The 14,336-nt window shown below is 44.6% G+C and overlaps 1 protein-coding gene across 1 annotated transcript in view; it reads right to left on the bottom strand.

The window, feature by feature from the left end:
* LOC126988665 (zinc finger protein 714-like) overlaps positions 1 to 14,336 on the bottom strand; it is a 195,665-nt gene that overhangs the window by 176,254 nt on the left and 5,075 nt on the right. The window contains exons 2-4 of the mRNA XM_050847021.1: positions 10,650 to 10,740; positions 4,746 to 4,939; positions 3,180 to 4,652 (exon numbers count right to left, since the gene is read on the bottom strand). Coding sequence (XP_050702978.1) covers positions 3,180 to 4,140 — 961 coding nt within the window. The 5' untranslated portion in view covers positions 4,141 to 4,652; positions 4,746 to 4,939; positions 10,650 to 10,740. The remainder of the gene's footprint in view (positions 1 to 3,179; positions 4,653 to 4,745; positions 4,940 to 10,649; positions 10,741 to 14,336) is intronic.

Consider the following 14,336-nt stretch of genomic DNA (forward strand, 5'->3'; position numbering starts at 1 on the left):
GACACTAGATCGGAATGGAGAACGGTGGAAAGTGGAGTGCCCCAGGGGTCGGTTTTAGCACCAGTACTCTTCCTAGTCTATATTAATGATATGCCAGAGGGAATAAACAGCTACATGAGCCTGATGAAGCTAAACTGCAAAGACATATAAGAAACAGTCAAGACTGCAAGGAGCTGCAAGAAGACCTAAACAAGATTTGGAAATGGAGTCAGAAATGGGAGATGAAATTCAACATGAAGAAATGTCATGTTATGGAAATGGGAAAAAGTGTACAAAGACCAAAATGGACATATGAAATGGGAGATGGTGAAATATTAAAGAAAGTAAATGAAGAGAGAGACCTGGGAGTAATAATGCAAGATTATATGCAACCAGAAAGTCATATAAATCAGATCTTGGTGATACATATAACATGGTGAGAAATATAGGCATAGCATTCCACTACATGGACAGAGAAATGATGGAAAATTAATAACTACTATGATCAAACCTAAACTAGAATATGCGGAAACAGTGTGGTCTCCACATATGAAGAAACACATAATAAAACTAGAAAGAATACAGAGGATGGCAACAAAAATGGTTCCAGAACTGGAGGGACTGACATATGAAGAGAGACTAAAGGAAATGGACTTGCCAACACTAGAACAAAGAAGAAGAGGAGACCTAATACAAATATATAGGCTATTGAGTAACATGGAAGAAGTAGATAACGAGAAATTGCTACTAAGAGAAGAACCTTCCAGCAGGAATACTAGAGGACATAGTAAAAAGTTGAGGAAGGAAGATGCTCAAGAGACATAAGAAATATAGCTTCCCACAATGAAATATGGAGGTTTGGAACAGATTAAGTGAAGAAATAATATCGGCGAAGAGTGTGCAAAGTTTCAAGGAAAAGTTGGATAATTATAGATACGGAGACGGGACCACACGAGCGTAAGCCCAGGCCCTGTAAAATTACAAGTAGATAAATACAACTAGGTAAATACACTGGTAACATTTCTGTGGCTTATGATTCACACAAAGGAGGAGTTTCCAGCTTAATAGACACTCACAACAGCTCTGGCCCCAGTCAAAGTGAACGTAATAATGCAAGTTATGCCTCCATGAAACATAGGGAAATGGATAAACATGAGAGCTCACAAAGTCAGAAGTGACATCACCTGTTTTTTGTAATAAAAATATACATATATAATGAGTCTGATACCCGCTAAATGGCCGGGTTGCTGCCAGACCAAGGAGGCTATATTAGAGTCTCCTTGTGCCAGACGCACGAACACACCACGTGACTCAGCGCGGGGACTTGGAATGTGAAATGCTGATGTGAAGAACATGCCGGCACACACATGTGCTCCTGCCGACTTTGTCTTATTCATGGAAGAAACTATAGACAGACAGCCAGGTATGAACAGGCTGAAGGGCAGGGCAACACTTCCACCCCAGAAGACACAGCCAAGGAGACAACAATCATGGGAAACAAATGTAAAAAGAAGTGTGGGATGGAGAGGAACAAAACCTTCCCGTGTCTGCCCCAAACATTTCAAGTAATGGCCCTTGCCAAAATCACCCAGACCCAGAACACTTTGCCAACAGTGCCTGGGGAGGAGCTCCACACCTAGCATGGTTTCAGTCAAACCAGGCCACCAGCCCCTGGTGTGGGTGCTAGTAACACACACACACACACACACACACACACACACACACACACACACACACACACACACACACACACACAAACAAATGTAAAACAATATAATTACAGAAAAACAGTATGGCTTTAGACAAGGGCGTTCATGTGTAACAAACTTATTGAGCTTTTACTCGAGAGTGACGGACATAACACAGGAGAGGGACGGGTGGGTAGGTTGCATGTATTTGGACTTGAAGAAGGTTTTTGACAAAAATCCACATGCAAGACTATTATGGAAGCTGGAAAATAGAGGAGGACTGAAAGGGAAAATGAAAAACTGGTTGTAAAGTTACTTAAAGGGGAGAGAAATGAGAACAGTGGTAAAGGACATGAAATCGGAATGGAGAAATGTAGATAGTGGGGTGCCTCAAGGATCAGTACTGTCACCAATACTTTTCCTAGTATATATAAATGACATGCCGAAGAAAGTAAAGAGCTACATGAGCTTGTTTGCAGACGATGCAAAACTGCTGAGACACATAAGAAATAGTAAAGACTGAAATTCTGCAAGAGGACCTGAATAAGATTTGGGACTGGAGTAAGAAATGGGAGACGAAATTCAATGTGAAGAAATGTCATGTAATGGAAATGGGAAAGAGTGAAGGGAGACCAAAATGGACATGTAGAATGGGAGATGGAGAAATATTAAAAGTTCAAGAAGAGAGATCTGGGAGTGATAATACAAAATAATCAAGTCAGAGAGTCATGTAAATATGATATTCTGAGATATGTATAGAATGGTGAGATATATAGGAATAGCATTCCACTACATGGATAAAGATATTATGAAGAAGATGATTACAACTATGATTAGACCAAAGCTGGAATATGCAGAAACTGTGGTCTCCGCATGAGAAGAAACACGAGAAAAAACTAGAAAGAATACAAAGGATGGCAACAAAGATGGTTCCAGAACTGGAGGGATTGTCGTATGAAGAAAGGTTAAAGGAAATGGACCTGCCAACACTGGAACAAAGAAGAGAAAGGGGAGACCTAATACTAATTTACAAATTGTGGAATAAAATGGAAGAAGCAGATAATGTGGAGTTGCTACGAAGAGAAGGAAGAAACACCAGCAACACACGAGGACACAGTAATAAATTGAGAAAAGGAAGATACTTGAGACGTAAAAAAATATAGCTTCCTGCAAAGAAACATAGAGGTTTGGAACAGACTAAGTGAGGATGTAGTATCAGCAAAGAGTGTGCACAACTTTAAGGAAAAGCTGGACAAATACAGATATGGAGACGGGACCACACGAGCGTAAGCCCAGGCCTTGTAAAATTACAACTAGGTAAACACACACACACACACACTTTCTTCTTAAATTTTCAAAATTGCAGACACTCTGCAACCTGCCTTTGATTCCCTATCTGGGCCATGTGTTCTGTTCTCCATGCAAGACAACACCCCATCCAGCACCTGCTCTCCACACACAGCAGCACAACACAACACCTCAGAGATGAATCTTCACGTGTCTCAATCTCACCTCTTGTCAGAAATCGCTTGCCACAAGCATCACACTGGAACCCTTTGTGGCCACAGTGTCTTATGCCATGTCTCTTCAGCCATGACTTCACAAGGAATCTTTTCCCACAAACTTCACACTCATGGTTTTTTTCACCAGTGTGTGTAAGGGTGTGTGTCTGGAGGTTACTCTTCCGATTAAATCTTTTCCCACAAACTTCACACTCATGATTTTTTTCACCAGTGTGTGTAAGGGTGTGTGTCTGGAGGTGACCCTTCTGAGTGAATCTTTTCCCACAAACTTCACATTTATGGTTCCTTTCACCAGTGTGTGTAAGGGTGTGTTTCTTGAGGTCACCTTTCAGAGTGAAGCTTTTCCCACAAACTTCACATTTATGGTTCCTTTCACCAGTGTGTGTAAGGGTGTGTTTCTTGAGGTCACCTTTCAGAGTGAAGCTTTTCCCACAAACTTCACAGTTATGGTTTCTTTCACCAGTGTGTGTAAGGGTGTGTGTCTGGAGGCTATCCTTCCGATTAAATCTTTTCCCACAAACTTCACATTTATGGTTCCTTTCACCAGTGTGTGTAAGGATGTGTTTCTTGAGGTTACCCTTCAGAGTGAATCTTTTCCCACAAACTTCACATTTATGGTTCCTTTCACCAGTGTGTGTAAGGGTGTGTTTCTTGAGGTTACCCTTCAGAGTGAATCTTTTCCCACAAACTTCACATTTATGGTTTCTTTCACCAGTGTGTGTAAGGGTGTGTCCCTTGAGGTCACCCTTCAGATGGAAACTTTTCCCACAAACTTTACATCCATGTTTTTTTCCTCCAGTGTGTGTAAGGGTGTGTGTGTTGAGGTGATCCTTCCCACCCAATCTTTTCCTACAACCTTGAGATTCATGATTTCTTTCACCCGAGTGCGTGGGTGCTTTTGTTGAGGTCACCCTTCCCAGGGAGTCTTTCCTCACACTCCTGATACTCATGCTTTCCCTCAGCAGTGTGTGCAAGGCTGTGTCTGATGAACTTGCTCTCAGTCCCAAACTGCCTCACAGTCCTTCCACTCAAACTTTCCCTTTCCTTATGGCTGGAGAAGGCAGCAGCAGCAGGGTGGTGGTGGTGGTGGTTCTTCTGATCGCCCCTGATCCTCACACCAGTGGCAGTCTGCTCTGCTGCTCCTGGCCACTCAGGCTGCTGCCCGGCCTTGCAGCCGAGGGGGCAGCAAGTCTTCCTCACCGCTACTCAGGGACCAAGCAAGCAGGTGAAGGGAAGGATGCACCAAGGAGCAAGGACAGTGAGTGCTGAGCACAGCAAGTGTCTCAGACCCTCACTTCAGCACCAGCACCAGCGGTGGACGTCAGGACACACACACACAGAGTCAGGTGCTGTCTTCTGGCCCTGTGCTGCCCACCTCAGACCCTCACTTCAGCACCAGCGGTGGACGTCAGGACACACACACACAGAGTCAGGTGCTGTCTTCTGGCCCTGTGCTGCCCACCTCAGACCCTCACTTCAGCACCATCACCAGCGGTGGACGTCAGGACACACACACACAGAGTCGGGTGCTGTCTTCTGGCCCTGTGCTGCCCACCTCAGACCCTCACTTCAGCACCAGCGGTGGACGTCAGGACACACACACACACAGAGTCGGGTGCTGTCTTCTGGCCCTGTGCTGCCCACCTCAGACCCTCACTTCAGCACCAGCGGTGGACGTCAGGACACACACACAGAGTTGGGTGCCGTCACTTAGCGCTGTCCTCCTCCCAGCATGGTGGACACCACTACCTGGTTTGTAAGAGATGTGTTAATGCAATGACTTGTTCTTTCAAGGTACCGGCACACCCCCTTAACAAACAGTTTATATCACTGAAAAGCTGCTCATCAACCCCTTCGATACGGCCGGGCAGAGAGCGTAGCTCACGGCATATCCGGGCACAGCCGCGGGCAACAATTTTGAAATGCCACCACTGAATACACCCAGATTTAGGCCATAAAACAAACATAGTCATGCATGCACTTGAGCAGCAATAGTAATAATAATATAAAAATAATGGCAATGTCCCCCCCCCATTTTTTCCCACCCTCCCGCTCCCTCGTGTAATGTGTATATTATAATGTACATGTGAGTGTGTGGCTGTGTGTTTAAGCACAGGCTCAGTGCCTTTGCCAGGATGTTATGGAACACGTCAGAGCTGATGGCCGTGGGAACACATGCTGAGCTAACGCAAGAATCAGCAAATGATGACTTTCATCAACAGTCATCAACCGGAACCCACACCCTTCCGGACGATCTAACAAGCAAATAAAACGAGCGAGCAACGCGAAGACGGGGGAGAAGCCGAGAGAAGACAGGTGACGGGCAGGCGAGCGGTGCTCCGCCGCGCCCTGTGGTGTGGCTGGCTCTCAAATCGTGTGACTCGCTAACGTAAACTGTAAACTTTGTGTACAACTGTTAATATAGTTAAAATTACATTTTGTATTGGCATTGCCCCGTGAGAGAGAGAACTAAAGTGAACTAAAGTGAACTTATAACGGCTACCGCTCGGCCAACTAAAAGGCTATTGTGTTATCTCACCTACTACAATCAACTTGTGAAAGCAGGCAACGGTACACCGGACCTGACGTGAGATAACAGTTCGCGCCTTAAACATTAAAACACAACACTTAACACAAACCACGTTAAAAACAACGCTTAAAAGCCTTAACATAAATAGTGTGCAGCGTGGTTACGAGCTACTCCGAAATGTTATATAGGTGTTATCTTTCTCTAATATAACATAACATAAAATGGTGGCTGGTGGCCGCCTCATCATTAACCACGTTAAAAATAACACTAAAAATCTTAACATAAATGGTGTGCAGCGTGGTTACGAACTACTCCGAATTGTTATATCTCTCTCTCAACCATAACTTCAGTGACAGTGTGTGAGGGCAGAGACAGTGAAGCGTGTACCTAGCGTTCTGCTGAGGCAGTGCGTGATCTTCCTGCTCTGTGAGCTTCAAGTCAGCACCCAGCCACACCCGAGCGCAACGCCCCGCCCCACCCCGCACAACCCGCGCGCCCCGCCTCGCACAACCAAGTTTCCTCGGAGGTGTCTAGGCACTTGTTTCTTCCTACGACACAACTAGTCGTAGGTGCGCACTTTTCTTCGCCAGGCAACTCGGACCTTTGAGGGTGACTGGTGGGCGTATATTGTCTGCCCGCCGCCCCTCCCACCACAGCCACCAGCCGACAGACGGCAGACCCTGCCACCCCTGCATCCTGCCCCAGCCACCGGCGAGGCGAAGGATGCAAGCGTGCTGAGTAGTGGGGTATCGAGTTGCTGTCTTCGAGGTTTTTAACACATTTTAGCTGACACTATACATTGATATGGTTTCCGTAATTAAACCACTTGTAACATGATTTCAGGTGCATTACTATTATTATGTTCACGGGTTTAGGCGTGTGGGGCCGTATCTAATCTATTAGAGTTTTCAGCTGTTGATTTTTCTGGCATGTGGTTGTTTAATATTTTTCTTGAGTAACATTGTCATGCATTTTATGTATAATCATTAATTTTCTTTTGTGTGTTTTATTGCACAGTGGAGAAGTTTAATATTTTTCTTGAGTAACATTGTTACGCATTTTATGTATAATCATTCATTTTCTTTTGTGTGTTTTATTGCACAGTGGAGAAGTTTTGTCTTGCTAAGCCTCACTCATTATTCTTTTTTCTCTTTTATAATGCATTTCAAAAGCATCGAGGAGGAGTGAGCACATACTTAGTGGTGAAGGATTATTACTTCACTTACTTCTGCAGCGATATATTTTTTTTCTTTTACCATTTTACTCCTCATTTTACTAGTAACTCTTTAATGGCAGAGAAACCTGACCCGAAGTTACAAGCTCTCACTGAGGACTATGAGGGGTGGGTAGAGAGAAATGACAAGTACCGTCACGGATAACGGGAACTGTTCTCACGTAAGGAGTGTAGCAGTCTTCAAAGGGTGCTTGCTCCTCCTTCTACGCTGCATGAGCAACCAAGAGGTATTTACTTACCTTACTAATCCCACAATGGCTTCTGCCCCTAATCACCCGCTAACAGCAACAGCAGTTAGGCCTTTCGCAGGCAGTAAAGGAGGCAGATTATACGGCCAGGGACTTCTCGTTTCAAAGTGAGATTGTCATGGACATTTCATTCGTGTCAAATCCGGGAGATTAAATATCTCTCAGCCGCTCGAAGGTCAATCCCGGGAACGGGAGCACGGCCCTCATAAACAGGAGCGCGTTCACAGGACGGAAGGATTATGATGCGTTTCGGTCACTTTTTCTTGAAACATTTGGGGAAGATGGGCAACACAGCCTCGTAAAAGGGTGTAAATTTTGCTGTGGACACTGTGCAAACGAGTGGCCGTTTTAACGGGCCAGTGGATGCCTATAGGCTATCTACTGATTTGATCTTGTGTTTTAAACAAGGCAACTGGACAGATGGAGAAACCATTTCTGCAGCTAATGCTAGATTATTACTAGAGTTCCTTGTGTACATGATTGTCCTTAAAGTTCCTCTTCGACGGAGTGCAACTTACACGGTTTTATCAGCCAACTTTTATGGCACTTAAAGTAGTTATGGGTTCTTTTTTATGCTTCTTTTGCCGTCGACACGTTCGTCAGGGAGGGAAGCCTTCGCGACCCTCTGACCTAAACCTTTTTGGGTGTCACCAGCGGTAATCAAAATAAATCCTTGGTGTGTTCTTTTACCCGTGGTTTAGGCAGAAATAGTCAGATATATGGGTGGATGGAAATTTGAGCTTTACGATCTATTTTTTTTAATACACAGAATGTGCATAGTGATCGTCTCCAAAGACTAGCGCCGGCTTAAGGTTCAGCCTGACGCTGCTTTGTGTATCTTTCCACCACACGACTGTAACCTGCATCCTCGCATTTACTAATTTATGTTTGGTTCCTGAGCTTTTGCCTGCATCTTTTTTTCATGCGAGAAGGGGAGTGCTTGAGTAATACTTTTCACTCTAACCCACTATTTTCTGTTATTGCTGAGTTGATGCAAGGCAGTCAGTCTTCTTCATTTAATTGGACCCGTAATAACCGAGGGTGTAGACTAACATAGGGATAGGGATTTTTTAACCTTCAACCTCATGTGCTTCTGCTTAAAACAGACTTAACTAAACTTGAGCAGATGCTGTCCCTAACTTTTATTGTAACCAGCATGTGAATATCTGTAAGCTTTGGAAGTATGCAGACAAGTCTTACTTACCCTTTGCTTGACATGCCACTGTTACCCGTTACGGGAATTATTTTTGGCGTCACAGATGTCAGTCATCCACGTTCATTATGATCGAGGGATAGGTGGAAATTTGTCTTTTTAATATGATGTTTATTAATGCTGGAATTACTTTAATCAATTATGCTGGAGTTATATATTTCAGTGAGATTTGTTACAACAGTGATTTCACAACTTGGTGACAGGATTTTCTTTTATAGTACTGTAGACCTGACAAACTTAGTATTAGGAGTTAGTGGTGCTGACTGCCAATGGTTCTAAGGTCCTCCAGACTTGTCCTTGTTATCACATTGTAACTATTAGGAGACTCTACGGATAACATAACCTCTTTTCACACAACCTTATCTATTGTTGTAAACCCCACCCGTCTCAAAGGCGCGCCGAGGGTAACGACACTGGCAATTAATTGTCACGCAACGGATGAGTGTTTCTCTGCGACAGTTTTGTGTCAAGGTGTGACTCGAAGGTTCAGTGTGTAGCAGATCTTCTTCAAGGCTTGTTCCTTGTTCTTTTTACTATTCCAAATAGCTCCATTACCATGTATCCTAATGACAGTTTAGTCAATTTAATTTTACTAGGATGTATCATGTAAATAATTTTTCAAGCTATTATTTTGTTTTCTCGGAATAGTACTCAACTTCCACGTCCACAACTCTAGCCCTGTTTACCTCAACCCGTATGTACATTACCCATTTCTTGTTACTTCCATGATTATTATCATTGGCAAAGCACAGCAAAGCACAGGAATTAAGAAAGAACAGAGTCAGAAAAATAAAGAGTTTTTGGAGAGTGTAAAACGACAGAGTGATGAAGTGGTGGATCAGGAAGAGGGAGGAGGAGGCCAAGTAAACACCAACACCACCAACAACAACAAGGAAGAGAAGGGAGCGAAAAAGCTTAGGTCAACATTCACTAATGTCGACGGACTTATATAAGAAAAACTAGAATTAAAAGACTACCTGAACAGAGCTGCACCAGATGTAATGTGCACCACTGAAACAAAACTAGCACAAGGCCCAGAAGTGGCGGGAACAGAGGAGTGCAATTACACTATATACGGGAAGGCCACAATAGGGAGGAGTGGGGGAGGGGTGATGCTGCTGCTCAAAACAGACTTAAAAGTGATCAAAGTGAGAACAGGACCAGAAAATACAGGAAATCTGAAGTGTTTTATTACAGCTGAAAAACTGTCAGTAATGGTGACATGTGTGCCCCCACACGGACGAGGGAAATGTATAACAACCTGTCAGAAGGTACAAGTAAAGCATTAGAGGATACTATTAGAAATAGCAAGAATGTACATAATTCTAACAGGGGGCTTCAGCTGTAAAAATGTCAACTGGGAAAAGTTGGAAGTGGAAGGTGAAGAAAATACATGGGGAGCTAAAGTTTTGAAATTGTCCACAGAAAACCTCACGACACAGTGGGTGAAGGAAGAGACGAGATTTAGAGGAAAGGATGAACCAGCAAGGCTGGACTTAATGTTCATTAACGGAACAGACCTGTTAAGTGAAGAGCAACACGAGTGCCCGCTGGGAAAAAGTGACCATACAAGACTAGATTGGAGGAACTGGGCCTGCCAACACTGGGAGAAAGAAGAGAAAGAGGAGACCTGAGAGCGCTGTACAGGAACACAAGTGGAATGGACGTGTTGGACAGAAATGATTTAATCAGATGGAAGGGAGGAGGCAACTAAGAGGACACAGCAAGGAGTTGAGGAAGGGGACTTGTTTAAAAGACTTAAAGAAGTACAGTTTTCCACACAGGAGTGTGGATACATGGAGTGGACTTAGCAAAGACATTGTTGAAGCATGTGGCAGTGTCCATATAATGAAGGAAAAGCTGGAGAAGCATAGAATGGGAAAAAGGATTGTCTCAGCTTGAGGTCAGGCCCTGTATACTACAAATAGGTAAATACATTTTGGTAAATATACACACACACACACACACACACACACACACACATCTGCATACCTTCATACAAATACACTCCCTCTCCACAGTTTATAGAAAACAAAACATAATCAGGTTAAGGTTTACTTCATGCACCTTTCCATGTCTTGTCTCCTACTTAACAGCTGCTCTTTGGTTGCCACACGTGTGCTCTGCTAACCTTCCAATAGTAATAGTAATAGTTAAGGTTTACTTCATGCACCCTTCTATGTTTCATCTACTTAACAGCTGCTCTTTGGTTGCCACATGTGTGCTCTGCTAACCTTCCAGTCTCCCGGAAGTCTGTCACTGGGGGTCAGCGGCTGAATGGTGAGTTGACGCTGCCAAGTGAAAGGGCCAGTCATTTGGTGATTTCTGGAAGGTAAAGCAATCTCATAACAAAAGTGTCATATTTTGCCCTGAAATAAACAGTTTCAAAATTATTGGCTACCCTTTCCACCACAGTCCCCCAAGCCAGCCACCGACTTGACTCGGGTGTAATTCTAGAGGTTTGACCCCAGGCAAGGTTCTAAGGCCTCGGATCATTCACTGGGTAGGCGGTGGCTGAGTGGTCAGCGTGCGGGCCCTGCGCTCACCGCGTTCTGGACGACACGGGCTTGAATCCGCTGATACCACCGGGGATTTTCCAGTCACTGCGAGTGGCCTAAGACTACCCACATGGTGCCCTGAAGACCACCTATCTACCCGGACTCTTGAAAAACCGCCCAAGTCATTCAAGAATGAGCTCCGGGGGACAGCATGAGCCAAGAAAAGGTGGTGCCACTATAAACACTTGCCTGCACCAAGACAGGCTCCGGCCGACCACCAGGCCCCTCAAGAAAGCCAACTGGTGCTACAGGCTTTGAAACAAAAACAAAATAAAGAAAAAAATAAAGAAAGAAAGAAAGATAAATTTGTTTACAAGTTTACTTTGTTCCGGAATTTTGCTCACAAACCAAAAAACTCATAAACCAAAATGAATTTCTTCATTTAAGTTAATGCGGATCCCATTAATGAATCACATACGTATCCCATAAAATATTAACATAAAAATCATTTACATATTTTATACAAAATAAGGGTAATTTTACTTACAAACAGCAATAATAAATAATATAAATAGGATGTGAAAAAAATATACACAAATAAAATAGTGCTGAAAACACAAAGACCGCACACTAGAACACAAAGGTAAGCGTACACGAGCGCGGGTGCTGCCTCTGCCAGTGTGCAATGTGGACTGAAGGCGCCGGCACACTGGGCGCTTTCCTCCAACCGTTGGGGCTAAGAGCAACCGCAGTTGCCCGTACACCTAAATGGGAGCAAGTTGTTGGTGTGGGTAAACACTCCTGTCCTCCCGTCTTTGAAGCCATGATGGTGCCCACAACGGCTTCTTCCTTCCATGTAACTGTAGCAACAAGTCCATAATTTGAGTACCAGCAGCACAAGCCACAGCAGCCCTTACTTTGGCAAGCGGCGCCATGTTGGAGGAAAAAGGTCCAGTGCAACACCAGTTTGAGATCCCAGTCCCCGTGTTTTCCGCTCTGAGCGCTCTCATCTTGCAGCGAACAAAGGGAACCCACGCTCACGTCTTCGACTTGTACAAACAGGATGCTCGTACACCAAGTCACCACTTGTAAAACAAAGCATTTTTAGTGACTTTTTTTCCTCATAATCAAAACGCTCGTAAACTAAGGCACTCGCAAGCCGACGCATCACTGTAAAAAACAGGCCAGTTCACCATAAAACACTTAAGAGGCGTTTTCTGTGGTTTGTCATCTTCAGAAAATTGAGAGCAACTAAAGAATAATTAGTTCTTTGTGCTGTCATTACTATTATGTTATTTATAAATAATGAACGCACTTCCTCTCCACTGAGCCACAAGGGCATTCAACACACAAGTTATCTTGCAGCTGTGCTGTGTGTTGTTGATGGAAGCCTTGTCCCCCCCCTACCCCCCTCTCTCTCAACAAGCACGCAGCATTGATGAACAAACAGCGACAGCGCCATGAGTCGAGGGATGATTATAATGCCATAGTCATTACTGCTGCACCTTGATGACACTCATTATTGTCCAGGGCTTGTAGTGTTATTTTGCAGCGGCGGCGGCGGTGACGGGTGCACGACAGGCAGTGAAAAGTCTCGTTTTATTCAATGATTAGCCGAACGGACAGGTGGTGGTGCTCGGCCCTCCATACGTCCCCTTCACCGCCTCCTGCAGGACTCCACCAGGACCTCCTACACTGGTTCCTGAGGACACATAAGGATAGGAATGGAAGCTGAGTAGAGTATTGCATCGCTTTATGAACGTGAAGAAGACAGAGTGGCAACACTGGTGTTTGGAAGCAGAGAATGAGCTCTCCAAGATTCAAGCCTTTTCTGTAATAATTAGGACACCAGCATACAGCAGTCAATCACCAGATCATCTGTGAATACTGTCAGTAATGAATTTGCACAACAACATCTGCTAGGATCACAGCAGAAGGAAGATATACAGCATTTCCAGGAAGACAGTCCCAGCAGAGCCAAGATGTCTGCCTCTACCCAGAAGGCCCCTACCCAGAATGAAAACAATGAAGATGCCTCAGGTAGGAAAAATATTTTCCCATGTATAATATGTCAGCTCCATTGTGACAGTGGTATAAAGTGTAACACCTGCAACATGTGGAGTCACCATGTATGCTCAGGAGTGCCTACACATTTAGGAATCATGCTGGTGAATACTAACAGAAAGTACACATGTCAGCCATGTGCTAGGCAAAGTTTCTCTGACTATGCAACTCAAGCAAATGAAATGGAGGAGTGTAAAAGGAAGGATCTGGCTATGATCTCAAGAAACAGGCCTCTGGCTTCAAAGCTTGTGGGTACAAATACTAACCCTGAAGATACTACCCATAACAGCCAAGAGTCACAGGGCAGTAATGACACCCAAACTGTAAATGGAGACACTGCAGAGGATGCCACGGGCAATGATCCACTCAGTTCATGGAGCTCCCCGGAGGATATGCGCCTGAGCCTGAGCCAAGAGGTCACACCTACCATAGCACCAGACCAGGCAGAGCAGCGGCAGCAGCAGCAACAACAAGAAGACACCAGTACCCCAGCATTAGTGAGTAACAGGCAAAAGGAAATGCCGATATGCCGTTTCTACAGAAGGGGTGTGCAAGCATGGAGTGCCTGGTAAGGACTAAATTTAGACACCCAAAACAATGTCCAAAGTTGCTGGCACATGGTGTTAAAGGAGAACACGGGTGCAATCAAGGGTGGAAGTGCTCCATGTTCCACCCCATGATGTGCTGGGATTCAGTAAGGAAATATGAGTGCCTAAAGGAGTCCTGCAAATACCAGCACATTAAAGGCACTAGGAAGAGAAGGGAAGTAGCAGCACCACCACCACCACAGCCCACACCATCCAATGCTGCAGTAGCCCAGGCTATGACCCTTACCCCTGGAACACCTGCCCCCACTACCACTACGGTTGCCACCGAAGGCAGAGGTTTTTTAGAACTGGCAACAGGGTTGAGGATGGACATGGCAGCCCTAGTCAAAGCCATGGAGACTCAGGAGATGCTACTGAACAACCTCATGAAGGAGAACAGAGCGAGCTGGGTACCACCAGGCCAGCCCACCATCGGCGCCCCATGGATCAGTGCTATAACCTCTCGCTAGAGAACATCATAATGGGCAACATCCAAGGACTGTACCCGAAAACAAATCAAGCCAAAGTCCCCTTCTTGAGGGAGCTTTCGGCAGAAGTGGAACCCTTGGTTATAGCCCTAACTGAAACACACTTGAGCAGTAGTGTGAAAGATGAGGAGATACAAATCAAAAACTACACACCATTTAGAACAGACAGAGAAATTAGGAGTCACGGAGGAGCAATAATATATGTAAGAAATGAATTATCTGTTGACACAAAATCCTTACTCTCTTACTCTAATGGACAAGTGGAACTAATTATCATCCACCTA

This window comes from Eriocheir sinensis, chromosome 70 (assembly GCF_024679095.1).
Source record: "Eriocheir sinensis breed Jianghai 21 chromosome 70, ASM2467909v1, whole genome shotgun sequence".
NCBI classification, from domain to species: domain Eukaryota; kingdom Metazoa; phylum Arthropoda; class Malacostraca; order Decapoda; family Varunidae; genus Eriocheir; species Eriocheir sinensis.